Below are 13,647 nucleotides of genomic sequence, written 5' to 3'. Positions count from 1 at the left end.
GAGGAGGAGGAGGAGGAGGAGGAGGAGGAGGAGGAGGAGAGTTCACTTCAGGAACAGCAGCAGCAGGATTCCAGGCATCAAAAGATGGGCAGTCTCCTCAAACCCCAGGCTGGTCCCCGTCCTCCTGCCCCAGATCCCATAGCTTTCCTGGCAGTATTCACCCTGCTAAAAGCCACAGGGAAGCTACCTCATTCAAGGATCCATAGGGCCTTGGAAAACTGCACTGGCCATAAAAATTCAAAGAGGAACAAAGGCTGACAAGTCCAACCCCTGGTGTTCTGGCCAGGGAGGAGGAATCTCCGAGGCTGCCTGACTGAAGAGAGAAAGAAATGACCTGGGTCCTCACACAGAGCCCAAAGAGAAGGCCCACCAGCCTCCTTAAGGCCCAAGTGTCCCAGTACCCATCCACCACCAGTCCTCCACGCACTGGGGCAGGGGTTCTCAACCTGTGGGTAGACATCCCACAGGGCTTACATACCAGATATCTTGCATATCAGACATTTACACTGGGATTCATGACAGCAGCAAAACTATAGTTCTGAAGTGGCAACAAAATAATTTCACAGTTGGGGGGTCACCACAACATGAGGAACTGTATTAAAGGGTCGCAGCGTTAGGAAGGTTAGGGACTACCGGTTTAGGGGTTCTCAGCAATGGCTGTGCAAGGCTCAGCTAGGACTGCCGCTGAAGTGAGCAGGAAGGAAGTTTTCCAATACTACAGGGCTCAGTGGCCTACCTGGGTCACTCCCTCTCAACCTTAAATTGTATGGTTGATCTCTGGGATTTTAAAAGTGACTGGGGAGAAGTGGAGGAGCGGGGGTTGTGGCAATCACCATCGATAAATCACATTAAAATCTGCAAAATGGGGGGTGGAGGAACTGGGCCTCTGATCCTGTCCCTTGCTAATCATCTTGAAGGGCAGTTGGGGTTAAGGTATCAATCCCCATTTCCAAAGACCATCATAAAGCAAGGCTGTGCCCTTGGGCCAGGGCAGTGCAACTGGGATCAAGCAAGAGGATGGAGTGACAGACAGCTGACCCACTGGCAGAAAAGACAGAATGTGAAATTTGACTGTACCAGCCAAATGCTCCCCAACTACTCCCACTGGGTTTAAGTCCTGAATGGTTGCCTTAAAAAATCCCGTGGTTCTTGGTGATCAAGATTCAAGCCCAAGATAGGTAAAGGACATCTAGTGGTGTCTTCCACAATGCTCATGTACGCCGGTACCCATCCCACACAGGGACAGAACAATTGCAATGACTTCCCTATACCAAGTCCCCCCAAAAAACGAGCTCCCCGCCCCCTTCTTCTAGTGACATCCACACAGCCATCTTCCTTCAGCTTTCAGCTCTCAGCCCCTCCACTGACCTGCCATCCCCAGTTGCTGTGTGTAACTGTTAACAGGTGGCAGCAGGAAGGAAGTGGCCACAGCAGCTTGAGCAGAAGTCCCTGTTTATCCCTGGCTGTTTACAGCCTGCTCAGGTCCTTCAGAACTCAGCACCATGGCAACCAGGGTGATGTCAGACCTATCGTCTCCATGGAAATCAGCAACGGTATGGTATTTGGGTCAACAAGACAAACCTAACCCTAAGCAGAAGCCTTCCTAGAACCCCTACACTCGGGGTCCCAACCCTTGATACCAAAAAGCATCCCCGTTTTCCCAGGCCGGCATATCGGCACATCGATACCTTATTAGGAAGCCTGTCTAAGAAATCGAGCGCCTACTTAGCTGTCACCCTTTCTGGCTGTGATTTTAGGGCAGTTAGTCTTTGACCTCTATGAAGAAAGCCCACCCACTACTCTTCCCTTTTCACTCAGGCAGGATTCCACAAAAACTTCTGCTGTTTCTAAAACACGGCTAAAAAAGAGAGTGCTCCCAGTCTGCACAAAACTGGGAAGTCTGGTTCGATATTGCCCTTGATTGTCTCTAACATCCTTCTCTGTCTGACCTTTAAAGGGAAGGACCTGGGACCACAAACACTTGCCTGAGCTCCTGCTTCGGAATCATCTGTCTCCCTCCTTCCCCGCCCTTCGGTCCTGTGTTGGGCAGTATGTGGACGCCGGGGCTGCCCACTCCTTTTATACAGCTTTGCCCTCCTTTGTTATCTGGAGATAAAGTGGGAGTCTGTCCGCCCCTTCCTGGCAAGGGCTTTCTTTACCTGATCCAGCTCTCGCTTCAGTCTTCAGCTTAACTTGTTGCAACCTTCCCCTGTTTCCAGCCCAGGAAGACAGGGGGGGAGTCACGTGGCTAGTGTTTGACCAGTGAAAAGTCGACTTCCCCGCGGGTGTGTGAGGGGGAACTTTGGACCAATAAAAAGCTGGACTTGAGCGCCCAGACCGGGGGGGGGGGGGAGGGGGGAGAAGATCTACGCAGTACCTCTCTCCCATGGTTTATCTTTTGGTGGGCAATTGTGGTCTCCAGCAAAGTAACTTTGGGGGACTTCCCCTCTTTTTCTCAGTGTCTAGTGTCTAGTAGGAAGTCCTAAAACTGAAAGGTGCTGTCTGATGAGGCAGCAGGGACCAGGTGCCATGTTGGTCCCAGGATAGACAGAGACAGCTGTAGGATGGGGGATGGGGTCCGGTGCAAGTTGTGGGTTTAGAAATAGCCCTCTCACCACTCCTACCCGCCCCAACGCAGACTAAGGATGCCACTACTTTGGATATGGAAGACGGCCAAGCGTGGTGGTGCCAGCTCCTGGGAGACAGGCAGGTGTGCAGGTGGATCTCTTGAGTTTGAGATCAGCCAAATCTATATACAGTGAGTTCCAGGCCAGTGAGGGCTACATAGTGAGATCCTGCTACACACACACATGCGAGTACACACACACATACACACACACCCTGTGGGATGTCTTAGCTGGGTAAAACCTCCACGTGTGCACATGTTTGCACCTCAACAGATCATACAGACACAAGGTAATACATTTTTAAAAAATTAATGGGGGAGGGAGGTGCTATAATCCCAGCACTGGAAAGACTGAAGAAGTGGATGTGAAGTCCAGCCTGGGCTACTAAACAAATCTCAAACCAAAACCAAACTAAAACAAAAGCAAAAAACTCAGACAAACAAAAACAATGGGAGTACCCAGGCAGAAAAGCATCCACAAATTAAACTCAGGGCTGGATGTGACCCAGCAGTGGAGTGCTTTCTGTCATCTGTAGAATGGAAAGGGAAGCATTTAAGAAATTTCAAATTTTTATGTGAATGGGTGTTTTTGCCTGCATGGCTGTAGGATTCTAGAGTTACAGATGGTTGTGAGCTGCCACGTGGGTGCTGGGACTTGAACCTGAGTCTTCTGGAAAAACCAGGAGTTCTTAACTGGTGAGCCATCCAGCCTGAAAACTCAAATTTAAAACCAACCAACCGGTCAGGCGCAGTGGCGCACGCCTTTAATCCCAGCACCTGGGAGGCAGAAGCAGGCGGATTTCTGAGTTTGAGGCCAGCCTGATCTACAGAGTGAGTTCCAGGACAGCCAGGGCTACACAGAGAAACCCTGTCTCGAAAAACAAAACAAAACAAAACAAAACAAAAAACCAACCAACCAACCAACCAAAAAAAACCACACCTTACTTGTGTGTGGAGCTCCACACCTGCCCTGGGACACAGGGCTGTCAGAGGGCAAGCTGCCAAGTCAGTTCTCTCCATCCACCCTTGGGTTTCAGAGATTGAACTCAAATCCTCAGCTCAGGTCAGCCCAAAGTATCACCTGTTATCTCCTTGGGCACCCCAAATAAAATTTTGAAATAAAAACTCTGGTCGCAAGGGAACTGAAAGGTTTAAGTCAGAGCTCAGGCTCTGATGCCAGAGACCTTGGCTCCAACTCCATCTGGCTTCTGACTAGCCCAAGAACTGCTCCAAAAGTGGAGGTTCCCACACTGAGGATCTACAAAGTGGAACAGGGAGACTGGGGACCTCCTCGGCTCAGTAGCTTGAGCAGGGACAGCCTCAGGCTCCAGGCATCCCCCTACCTAGCAGGGGTTCAGCCTAACGGTTTCTGCGGATGAACAAAGGAGTCCTTGTTTGGATTTTCAAGTCATTTTATTAATCCAACCATACAAAAAGATCCTGTAACCACATCCCTGCCAACCCTTTCTTCCAAAAGGTAGCAGGGAGGAACAAGGGGATGGGACCTCCCAGGGAGCATTTTACAAACCCTGGAGACAACACAAAAGTAGCGGCAGGTAACAGGAGAACAAACCCACAGCACAACACAAAGCTAAGTAGAGGGGCTGCCTCGTGTAGTTTAGGAGTTGGGGGGCAGAGTAAGAAGCAGGTCCACCCTCGCCCTCCTCAGCTTCCAAGGCTGCCGACTCTGAGAGTCTTCTCTCTCCCCATGCAGGGAGCATGAAGGCTGAGACGGGACATCCCAGAGGGCAGTCTTCACGGTCAAGCTGGGAACCTCCGACTCTCAGGAGGGCCACAGCCAAGCCTGCCTTCCCTACCCATTTGAGGAATGGACTTTTGGGTTAGCTGGAAAGAAGAGCAGCTGAGAGGGGCTCCTGATCAGGCCTTGATCCCATCACTGGCAGGGAGTGCTACAAAACCAAAAATAAACCCAGCCTACTTGCTGGATCGCCAGGCCCATGATGGCATCGCAGGATTAAAAAAAGGCTAAGCAGACCACCTTCAGGTTCTTCTAGCTTGTGGTATCTTGGCTTTGAGGGTCCTGCTGCTCAGCCTCATGTCCCCAAAGCCACGGCAAGGCCTCCCTTGGATCCTTTCATCAGGGAAGGAGTGAGGTATAAGGGCTTCGTGCCTTCCCAAACGTTTCCCGGAGACAGAGGATATGAGGGCAGCGAGAGCTGAAGAACAGCACTGTCCCACTGTGCACCAGATAGGCTGTGTGTGTGTGTGTGTGTGTGTGTGTGTGTGTGTGTGTGTGTGTGTGTGTGAGAAGGGGGTTACACCTGCAGTCCAGACTTCCAGGGGAGTCCCTACTTTAAACACTCTGGTCGCTCAGACCACATATCCCAATTTTTGGCAAAACATGGGTCACTGAGAGAAACCACCACAGAGAGGCTGAGAGGGGACAGTGGCTTTGGTATGAGGAAGATATCCTCAGCATCTCTTACCTACAGTCTTGAAGCCCCAGACAGACAACTGCCCTAGTCAGGAACTCTCCCGTTTCCTCAAGGTATTTGGTGCTCCGAGGGGAATGGAGTAAGTCAGGTAGGTCCAGGGGAAGCAAAGGGACACAGAGAAAAAGAAAGAAATTCCCCTTTTGTTTCCCAAGGAAAGAGGCTGTACCTCAGGGAGCCAAGAAACCTTGAACATTCGACTCCAAGAGCTACAGCAGCAACGGTAGGGCTACACAGGTATTGCAGGCACGGGTGTTGGGATCATCTGCGCATAGGACATCCTTGCTCTCTGAAACTTTCCTCCAGCCCCTTTTCTCTTACAGCCTCCGGTTAGACTCTAGGAATGGCTCTGCTTGACCAGGCTTTGGTTTCCTGGGTCTCTCTCTGAAGGTACTCAGTGCACAAGTTCCCAGGAAAAACAACAACAACAACAACAATAATAACAACAAAAGACGAGCAACCCAGGCTTTTGTGCCTGCCCGCCTCTGTTCCTTTTCTGCTTCCAGGAAACATGTTTCTGCTCCATGGAGATGGGACACTGGTGGTGGAAGACAAGGAAAGAGAGAGCCACTCTGCAGGAGCACGGTGGCAAAGGTGCACTTCCCAGGCCATGGCACTAGAGTCACCCATCGTTAGCAGCCACCAACTGGCCCATGCCCTCTCGGATGTAGACAGACTGGATCTCCTTGGTCTTGAGGCAGAGATCACAGGCCCAGACGGCAGAGGCCTCGGTGGTCAGCAGGCCGTAGGCACTCTCGGTCATGCCAGTGCACTCGCGGTGAAACCACTTCTGGCAGGAGGCCTCACACAGAATGGCATCCTGGTCATCGTTCACCTCGCTCCGGCAGGCACCGCAGGGGTACACCAGGCCCGGGGGAGGCTGCGGCCCTGAGCCTCCCCCTGCCTTGCCGGGGGGTGCCAGACTGTTGGCATCTGGAGTGCCCCCACCTCGACCGCTGCTGCTAGGCGGGAAACTGGGCTGATTCCCATTGACAGCAGCAGCAGGGGAGCCCGAGTGGGGCTCCTGGGGAAAGGCGGTGGGGGCAGGTGGGTTCAAGGGCTTCCCACCATCCTCACCGCCGGGGCCAGGAAAACCAGGGTCTGGACCAGGGAAGGGACTTGTGTTGGGGGGCAGGCTGGGGAGTCCCTGACCAGGTCTCTGAAGAGAAGGACCAAAAGGTGCTCCTGGCTGGGTAAAGCGTTGTGGGAGAGGAGGAGGACCCAGCTCCCCTCTAGGAGGCTGTCCCAGGGTGGGTGAGATCATGGGACCAAATCCGCCCACTGGGCCTGGCATCACCTGCCCACCAGGTGGGCTAAAGTTTTGGCCCAGAGACTGGTTGAAGGGTTGACTGGGAAAGTTCATGTTGCCCGGGGGCGGGTAGCCAGGGCCCTGAGGGGGCATATTAAAAGCTGGACCCATAGGGTTGGGAGGAAAAGGAGGGGGCTGCCGACGAAGTGGCTGGGGACCCCCTCCTCCTCCAGTGCCGTAGCCTGGGGGAACCTGGCCTGCCATGCCCCCCTGGACACGAAAACCTCCAAAGGGCACCGGACTGCCGAGGAACGGAGGGCCTGCGCCCCCCACTTTAGGGGCTCCGAAATCATCCTCAAAAGGGTTAGAAGCGACCAGATGATCCACCATGGGGGTCGGGGGTGGGGCGAACTCCGTCAGATGTGAGTATGCAGGACCCTGGTGAAAACAGGAAGAAGATGGGAGACAGATGCCAACAAGGAGAGCACCCCAGATACAACACACTCTTTGGAAGCCGACGCAGCTTAGATCCAAAACTCTGACTGACCTTAGACGTGCTAGAGGGTGCAAGGCAAAGCCCACGGTGCAACAACCCCATAGTGCACAGCACTGTGCTTATAAAACCAAAACACCAACAAGGCAGAGAGAGTTGGAGGGATAGCTCAGTGGTTAAGCACCGGCGTGAATCCCAGTACCCATGTTGGAGGGATCACATCTCTGGCTTCTCACACATCATATAGCTAAAAACAATAATAATAATAAATCAAAAATCACACACAAAAAATACAAAACCCAGGTCTGACCCCAAAGTAATTAATTTCTAAAAATTTTTAATTTTGAGACAGTGTCTTTTATAATCCAGGCTGACCTTGAACTTCTCACTATCCTCACCCCCATGCCTCTATCTCTTGGGTGTATATATCTGCTTTATATGGTCCTGGGATTTGAACTCACCGTTTTGTGCACAATAGGTTGGCTGGCACTCAGAATAGTTTCTCTGTGTAGCCCCCCTGGCTGGCCTGGCCCAGGAAGTATTTAATTTTGTAAAACTAGTATTTTTTTTCTCAATTTTTATAATAGGAAAAACGGTTAAAGTACTGTAGCCATTATGACGCTTAGAAAAGATTCGGTAAGCTGAGCCTGGTGATACATGCCAGTCATACCAGCAAAGAGAAAAGCAAGGCTGGGCACCTTGTCTCAAAAAAAAACGTAGAATCCAGGCTGGAGAAATGGCTCACAGGTTTAGGAGCCCTTGCAGCTCTTGCAGAAGCTCTGGGTTCTGTTCCCAGAACCCACATGGTAGCTCACAGATGCCTCTCCTCCAGTTCTGGGGAAGGGACCCTGTACTTGTCCAGAGGGTCCCCAGCACTGCAGAAACCAGTATGGCGGTGCACATCTGGAATCCCACCACTTTGGCAAGCCAAAGCAGGAAGATCATAGAGATCCAAAGTCATCCTTGGCTACACAGCAAATATGAAGTCAGTCTGGGACACAAGAGACCTTGTCTCAAAAAGGAAGGGAAAGGGGCTGGGCTAAACGCTGTCATCAAGACACAACTAGGATCCGAAAGGAAAAAGAGGGAAGAGTATTTCTGCTTTTTCTTGACCCTGCACCAGGTGGAAAGCACAGGAGGGCAGCCAGGTACACAGCTAGACAAAGTAGGAGTGGCTTCTAAGATACTCCCACCACAGACCCCCATTTACCTGAGTATTGGACTTTCTTCGCTTCTTTTCAGGGCTCTTCATTTGCAGACCTAGAAGAGCAGCAATGGGCAGACGGAGGCAAGTTTTCCTGAGGTTTCTACAAGTCTTTTTCCTCCCAGCCACTCTCCAGACTCTAACTTCCACGTACACTTGCTTACTTATTTAAGAAACAGGGGCGAGATATGAAAAATGGCTAGTATGACTACTGCCAATCAAAGATAACCCAATCTCTTGAAACTACCAAGTTTGTCTCAATTCAGTGTCATCCAAAACCTCAAGTGTTCTGTGACACCTGTCCCCAACCACTGACCCTTCTCACCTGAGGCTACCTCCAGGCTCCTAGGCAACCTCCCCCATCCCCCAACCGTTCCATCCGAGGTTCCAAGGTCCCGGGCCTCGACAGCCCCTGCCCTTCTCTGCGCTCTCACCGGCCTTGCCCTGCTTCCTCCCGGTGCTGGGCGGCGCGGGGGGCGGTGCGGGGCCGCTGCCTCCCTCCAGCTTGTCCGGTGGGGGCGGCGCCGAGGCGGCCATGGATTGGGGACCCGAGTCAGCGTCGGCGGGGGATGGAGGCGTCCTCGGGCCGCACCATCGCCTGGAGGGGAGTCAGGGGCAGCGCAGCCCCCCCGAGCAGCAGCAAGCCCTAGCCACGCCGAGGGGGAAAGCACAGAGCCGTTGCACCAACTGCGCGCCTGCTCCAGACTCACCGCCCGCCCGCAGCCACAGCAACCGGAACCGGAACTCCAATGGGTCACCACCACCGAACGCGGTGGGGAGGGAAAGCTGGGAAGGGCCCAGACGCCGCACCCAGGAAGGCTGGGCCTCGCCACGCCACTCCTCCGAAGCGCGCCTGTCGCCGCCCCAGCTAGCCCGGTAGCAGAGTGGAACGCACCACTCGACAGGGGCCGTGCGGGCTGCGGGTGGGCCTGGGGGCGGCCCGGACACGCCCCTTCCCGCCGCGAGCCAGTTGCCTTGCAGACACGTGCCTACCGTACAGCCTCGCAGCTCCCCCAAATCTCTGCAAACTGGTGCCTGCGGGCTGGCGCTGGCTTTGAGCCCACTGGATCTAGCCCAGATGGGGTCCGCCACCACCTCCCACAGACAGCCCCCATCAAACAGACTTTCCAGAGGTGTTGAGAGGCCGAGGTAAAAGAAATACAGACTTTAATGAAGACTATTTCCCTTTGGTATAAGACATCCAAACCAAAAATTTGGCGACCATTCCTTGTCCAGAAAGCCTACATACAGAGTGAGCTTGCAAGGTTTCTGAGCTGGCGGCATCTGCCCGCAAGCACAAGGTAGGATCTAAAACTATCACATCATAATCTCACAACACCGTTCAGCCAAATTTCTGCTCAGTTGTCTTGACAAAGAAAAAGAAAAAGAAAAAGGGGTGGGGTGGGGGGGGTACAATCCTGACCTAGTTAAGGCCAGGGAGTAAAATCCCAACAGTTGTTTTAAAAAAAATAAAAGTTTGGAAAAGTCAACGAGGTGATGTATAAATGTAATTGATTATCATAATTCTGTGCTCAAAAGTCAGCAATAAAAAACAAAACCAGGAAAATAAATCTACAGCCTTAAAATGTATACATGTTTTTTAAAAAAAAGAGTGCAGTTGCAGACCTGCAAATGGTATTGGGGATTGTCTACTGCTTCAGTCTTAATGCCTCCACAAAACCCACACTGACTGTACACATACTGGAGGCCCAAGTCAGTCACACACACCCATCCCAAAGGAGGGAGGTGGGATGAGGTTACAGTGAGGGCTATACTTTGGCTGTAGACTATAACACACATGCAAACGTGGGAGGAGCAGGTTTGAGAAATGTATACAGACCCCTTGGAGGAAAGGCATTGAGGTCAGGAGGCACTGAGCAAGATGGGTCCAGTCCTGCCCCTCCCCACCACCACCAGGAAGGAGGTTCTGGGGTAATCGCTCTTTTTGGTTTTTGGAGACAGGTTCTCTCTCCATAGCCCTGGTTGTCTTGGGGCTCATCTCTGTTGTAGACCGGGATGGCCTCACAAATCTTCCTGCCTCTGCCTCCCGAGTGCTGTGATTAAAGGCGTGTGCCACCACATCCTGGCTTGGGGCAATCTCTTAAGGGCTGCACATCCGAAAGGCAGAGGAGATAGCTGCCACTCCTGTCCCTATTCTCCCCAGACACAGGAGGGGGTGTTGAGTAGACAGGGCTCCAGAAGCCAAGGTGTCAGTAACCCCTGTCCACCCCTGAAGGGCCTGAGAACTCTGCAGTAGCTGCAGACCTATGAGAGTCAAAGGCACAAAGTTTAAGGGGATGCAGAGGGAGTGGGGTATGTTAGAGGGATCTGGGGTACCCTGAAGACCCAGGAGTAAACCAGAGGTATGATTATTTCCCTTCCCCCAAAGGGCAATTGCTGCACTGGGCCTACCAGGGCATTTTCCATTATAAGAACCCACCCTTTGGGGGAAGGGCATCAGGTTGGCACAGGCAAGGCCCAGACGAGGGACACTCTGCACATTAATCCTTTGGTGAGGTCTGGGCAGAGGCAGGGTGCTGCTCCAGGCTGCTTACTGAAACCCTCTCTCTCTCTCAAGTGGGCACTAAACCCGTGTCCTCATTGCTCCCAGTTCCCACCCAAGGCCAGACCACAAAACAGAGGTCCCACGAGTTAGAGAACACAGGAGAAGGGAATGGAGAGCATCCTTTAGGAGAGGCCAGGAAGGATCACACTTTCCGATCCACAGGTTGCTGTAGGCACAGTTCGCTGCCCGCAGAGATGATGGGCAAGTGATTGTCCATGTGGTAGCTGATCAGGTGACTGACACTCTCAAAGCGATGATCCTTTGTCCGAACCTGGGAGGCAGGGAAGTAAGGTCAGGTTAGGAAAAGAGTTCAGTAAGACCTTGGTCCCCAAGACTGAGGAAGATGGGCCAGGTCAGCCATGATTATCTAGGCTTCTTTACAGAAAAGACAAGGTGGGAATGAGTCAGTCAGTGAACTGGGCGAAGAGGAAGGAGACCAGAAATCATGGAAGCTGACAGTGAAAATTCTGACTTGAAGGAAGCTGGTGTCTCTCAAAAGTGAGCAAACAATGCAAAACCAATGTGGAAAAAATGCTGAGAAGAGAAACCGAGCCGAGCGGTGGCGGCACAGCCTTTAACCCCAGCCCTGGGGAGGCAGGGCCAGGTGGAGCTCTTCAGTTTGAGGTCAGCCTGGTCTACAGAGTGAGTTCCAGGGCTACACAGAGAAACCCCATCTTGAACCCCACCCCACCCCCCACCCCCCCAAAAAAAAGAAGAAAAAGAAAAGAAACCAAGCTTGTTTGGAATCGTAAGGCAGGTTAGATTTGTTGGAAAAAACAAAACAAAACCCTGAGTTTGAAGCTAAGGAGCTAGGGAGACTCCCGACTCCTCTTGCAAGAGAAAATTTGAGGTTTCCACCCCCTAACCACTGACACGGGGCACCACTGCCTTTCCAGTGTCATTTTCTCATTTAGCAAAAGATCAAGTAAGCACTCTCTGGGGGCTGGCAGGCTTAGCCGGGATGTGAGGACTGGTCAGAACTGAGAGGAGCACAGCTCAGACTCGAGGATAGCAGGGAAGGAACCTTGAGCCACTGCAGGCGGATGCAAGTGTCCAGCAGGGCAAGGGAGGCCCACAGGAGGCCTCTGGCAAAGAAAAGTCTAGAAAGCAATAATACCACACCAGCCCCTACCACACCAGCCACACTTACCACACCTTCAGGGTCCACCAGAAGCAAGTGCTTGGGCTGCCCACTCTGCAGGCCAGTGAGCACGTACTGGCCAGGCGTGGTTGTGCTTTCTCGCACCAAGAAGTCACCATTGAGCTGCAGCAGTGCCTCGGCCTCCCGCCGGCTCAGCTTCCCATGAAACCAGGGCTCCCCTTGCAGCTGTTCAGCCATGGACATGGACTGGGGTGGGGGTGGCACCCGAAGTGCATCTTCAAAGGGCTCTAGGGGTGTAGAGAGACAGCTGGGAGAGGTGTCCCCATATCACCCGAGACCCAGACTCAGTGTGGGAAGCCAGGTAGGAGAAAACAGGCAGAAAAGAAGGAACAACAGAAGGTGGGGCTACAAGAGACTCACTCACTCATGTCAAAGAGGTCTCGGGGTGCACTGCCATTAAGAGAAGGATTTGGGGGCCCAGCCCCACACCCAGCCTGCCGGGCCTTGTCTAGATTCTGGATGTTGACATAGGAGGGGTCATCGAAGAGTTCTCTGCCTGTTAAGGAGGAAAGGACAGCATCAATCCCAGCTCTGCCTCTGTACCCACCTCTGTCTGCGTCAGCAAACTGCTCACCTGGGCAAGGCGGCGGGGGCAGCATCTGTTGACGGACTTCATGGTCTCCTGCAGCATGCTGCCCTATAGGCTATAAAAGAAGAAAATTGGGGGAGACCAAGGCCCTAGCCAGCCATTCCCACCCTGGCCTTAAACATCTCCATCCTGGCTCCTTACCAGTGTAGCTCCCAAGTGGCTGGGCATCTGGGCACTGGGCAGAGTGGGTCGAGCTGCCCCTTCCCGAAGTCTCATATCTACCACCCCACCGAGAGGGGGTTCCTTCCCTGGAAAGTCATTGTAGTACTGATGGTCAGGGGGCTCTTCTTCCTCCTCATCCCAAGCTGAGCCATCAAAGCCAGCCATCCTGAGAAGAGAAGGATGTGAGAAGAGGCAGGTGTAAATCTGTGGCTAGGAGACCCAGGAAGGGCGGAGACCAGTGATCACATACTAGGCATATACTATAGGTCAGCTCTGAGTATTGATGCTATAACCCTGTAAGGCTGGTATTCCTTCCACAATGTAAGAAACAGCAAGAAAAACTGGAGTGGAGAGATACACACAAGATCTCTTAACTGAAAAGAGATAGATTTGAGATTTAATTAGGTTTTGAATTGAAAACTCTCACTTTGACAGCCCTGCTACCTCCTCAGAGGGGTGGAAGCACTATCTAACCAAGCGGATAACCAGGAGGATTTCACTCAAAGGCCCTGGTGGTCACACTGATATCTCTTAAGACTTGAAGAAAGAAGCCTGGGGACTCTCAGGTAAGAGATGCTGGGACTTGGGTAATAGCTCAGTTCCTAAAGTGTGAGAGTCATAGCTCAGCTCACCAGGATCCATGTGCAAGCCGGGCCGCCTGTACAGTGGTGGCCACCTGTAATCCCAGCACCCTGAGGCCAAGACAGCATCCAGAGCAAGCTGGTGGCTGCCAGCCCTACCTGGCAAGCGGCCAGTCAGAAAGAGCTCCTGCCTCAATACAGTGTGACGTACCACTGGCATCAACTTCAGACCTCTGTACCCACACACAACACAGGTCCCACATGCGCACACACACATACACACACAACATAGGCCCCACACGCACACACACACACAAACACAGCCCCCCACACACACACACAACACAGGCCCCACACGCACACACACACACACACACACACAACACAGGCCCCACACGCACACACACACAACACAGGCCCCCCCACACACGCACACACACAACAGGCCCCACACCACACGCGCACACACACACACACACACACACACACAACACAGGCCCCACACGCATACACACACAACATAGCCCCCCCACACACACACAAAACACAGGCCCCACACGCA

At 52.8% G+C, this 13,647-nt stretch overlaps 3 protein-coding genes across 11 annotated transcripts in view; all 3 read right to left on the bottom strand.

Moving 5' to 3' along the window:
• Pbxip1 (PBX homeobox interacting protein 1) overlaps window positions 1–2,242 on the bottom strand; it is a 13,730-nt gene extending 11,488 nt beyond the window's left edge. Inside the window, exon 1 of one of the 4 annotated variants that reach the window (XM_021196027.1) lies at window positions 2,160–2,242. The gene's annotated coding sequence lies outside the window, so the exon portion shown is untranslated. The other 3 variants (XM_029537944.1, XM_029537942.1, XM_029537943.1) reach the window with 3 other exon arrangements.
• A 1,784-nt stretch (window positions 2,243–4,026) lies between these two features.
• On the bottom strand, window positions 4,027–8,823 carry Pygo2 (pygopus family PHD finger 2). 4 transcript variants are annotated; one of them, XM_029537969.1, is made up of 4 exons: window positions 8,460–8,477; window positions 8,032–8,081; window positions 6,876–7,068; window positions 4,027–6,766 (listed from the first exon to the last, which is right to left on the bottom strand). In XM_029537969.1, exons 3-4 carry the CDS (start codon window positions 6,924–6,926, stop codon window positions 5,702–5,704), a joined length of 1,116 nt encoding a protein of 371 aa, XP_029393829.1. In that variant the 5' UTR covers window positions 6,927–7,068; window positions 8,032–8,081; window positions 8,460–8,477; the 3' UTR covers window positions 4,027–5,701. The 4 variants fall into 4 exon arrangements, with proteins under 4 accessions (XP_029393829.1, XP_021051492.1, XP_021051494.1 ...); XM_021195833.2 differs by lacking the exon at window positions 6,876–7,068 and having other exon boundaries at window positions 8,460–8,823; XM_021195835.2 differs by lacking the exons at window positions 6,876–7,068; window positions 8,460–8,477 and adding an exon at window positions 8,736–8,823.
• Window positions 8,824–9,161: 338 nt separating this feature from the next.
• The window catches only part of Shc1 (SHC adaptor protein 1), a 12,119-nt gene continuing 7,633 nt past the window's right edge, over window positions 9,162–13,647 (bottom strand). For 2 of the 3 annotated variants that reach the window (XM_021196153.2, XM_021196152.2), the window contains 5 exons: window positions 12,484–12,670; window positions 12,328–12,397; window positions 12,118–12,249; window positions 11,742–11,980; window positions 9,162–10,862 (listed from right to left, as the gene is read on the bottom strand). In XM_021196153.2, the coding sequence (XP_021051812.1) occupies window positions 10,734–10,862; window positions 11,742–11,980; window positions 12,118–12,249; window positions 12,328–12,397; window positions 12,484–12,670 (757 nt within the window). In that variant the 3' untranslated portion in view covers window positions 9,162–10,733. The remainder of the gene's footprint in view (window positions 10,863–11,741; window positions 11,981–12,117; window positions 12,250–12,327; window positions 12,398–12,483; window positions 12,671–13,647) is intronic. The other variant, XM_029537776.1, reaches the window with a different exon arrangement.

The sequence above is a fragment of the Mus pahari genome, chromosome 4 (genome assembly GCF_900095145.1).
Source record: "Mus pahari chromosome 4, PAHARI_EIJ_v1.1, whole genome shotgun sequence".
NCBI lineage: Eukaryota > Metazoa > Chordata > Mammalia > Rodentia > Muridae > Mus > Mus pahari.
This window is presented reverse-complemented; position numbering and strand designations above follow the sequence as displayed.

Coding starts and splice junctions, on each gene's coding strand:
- Pygo2 (XM_021195833.2), bottom strand. CDS start 8,562: ATGGCCGCCTCGGCGCCGCCCCCACCGGACAAGCTGGAGGGAGGCAGC. Junction 8,082..8,459: donor GAGGAAGCAGGGCAAGGCCG/GTGAGAGCGCAG, acceptor CTGCTCTTCTAG/GTCTGCAAATGAAGAGCCCT. Junction 6,767..8,031: donor GAAGAAAGTCCAATACTCAG/GTAAATGGGGGT, acceptor TGTTTTCACCAG/GGTCCTGCATACTCACATCT.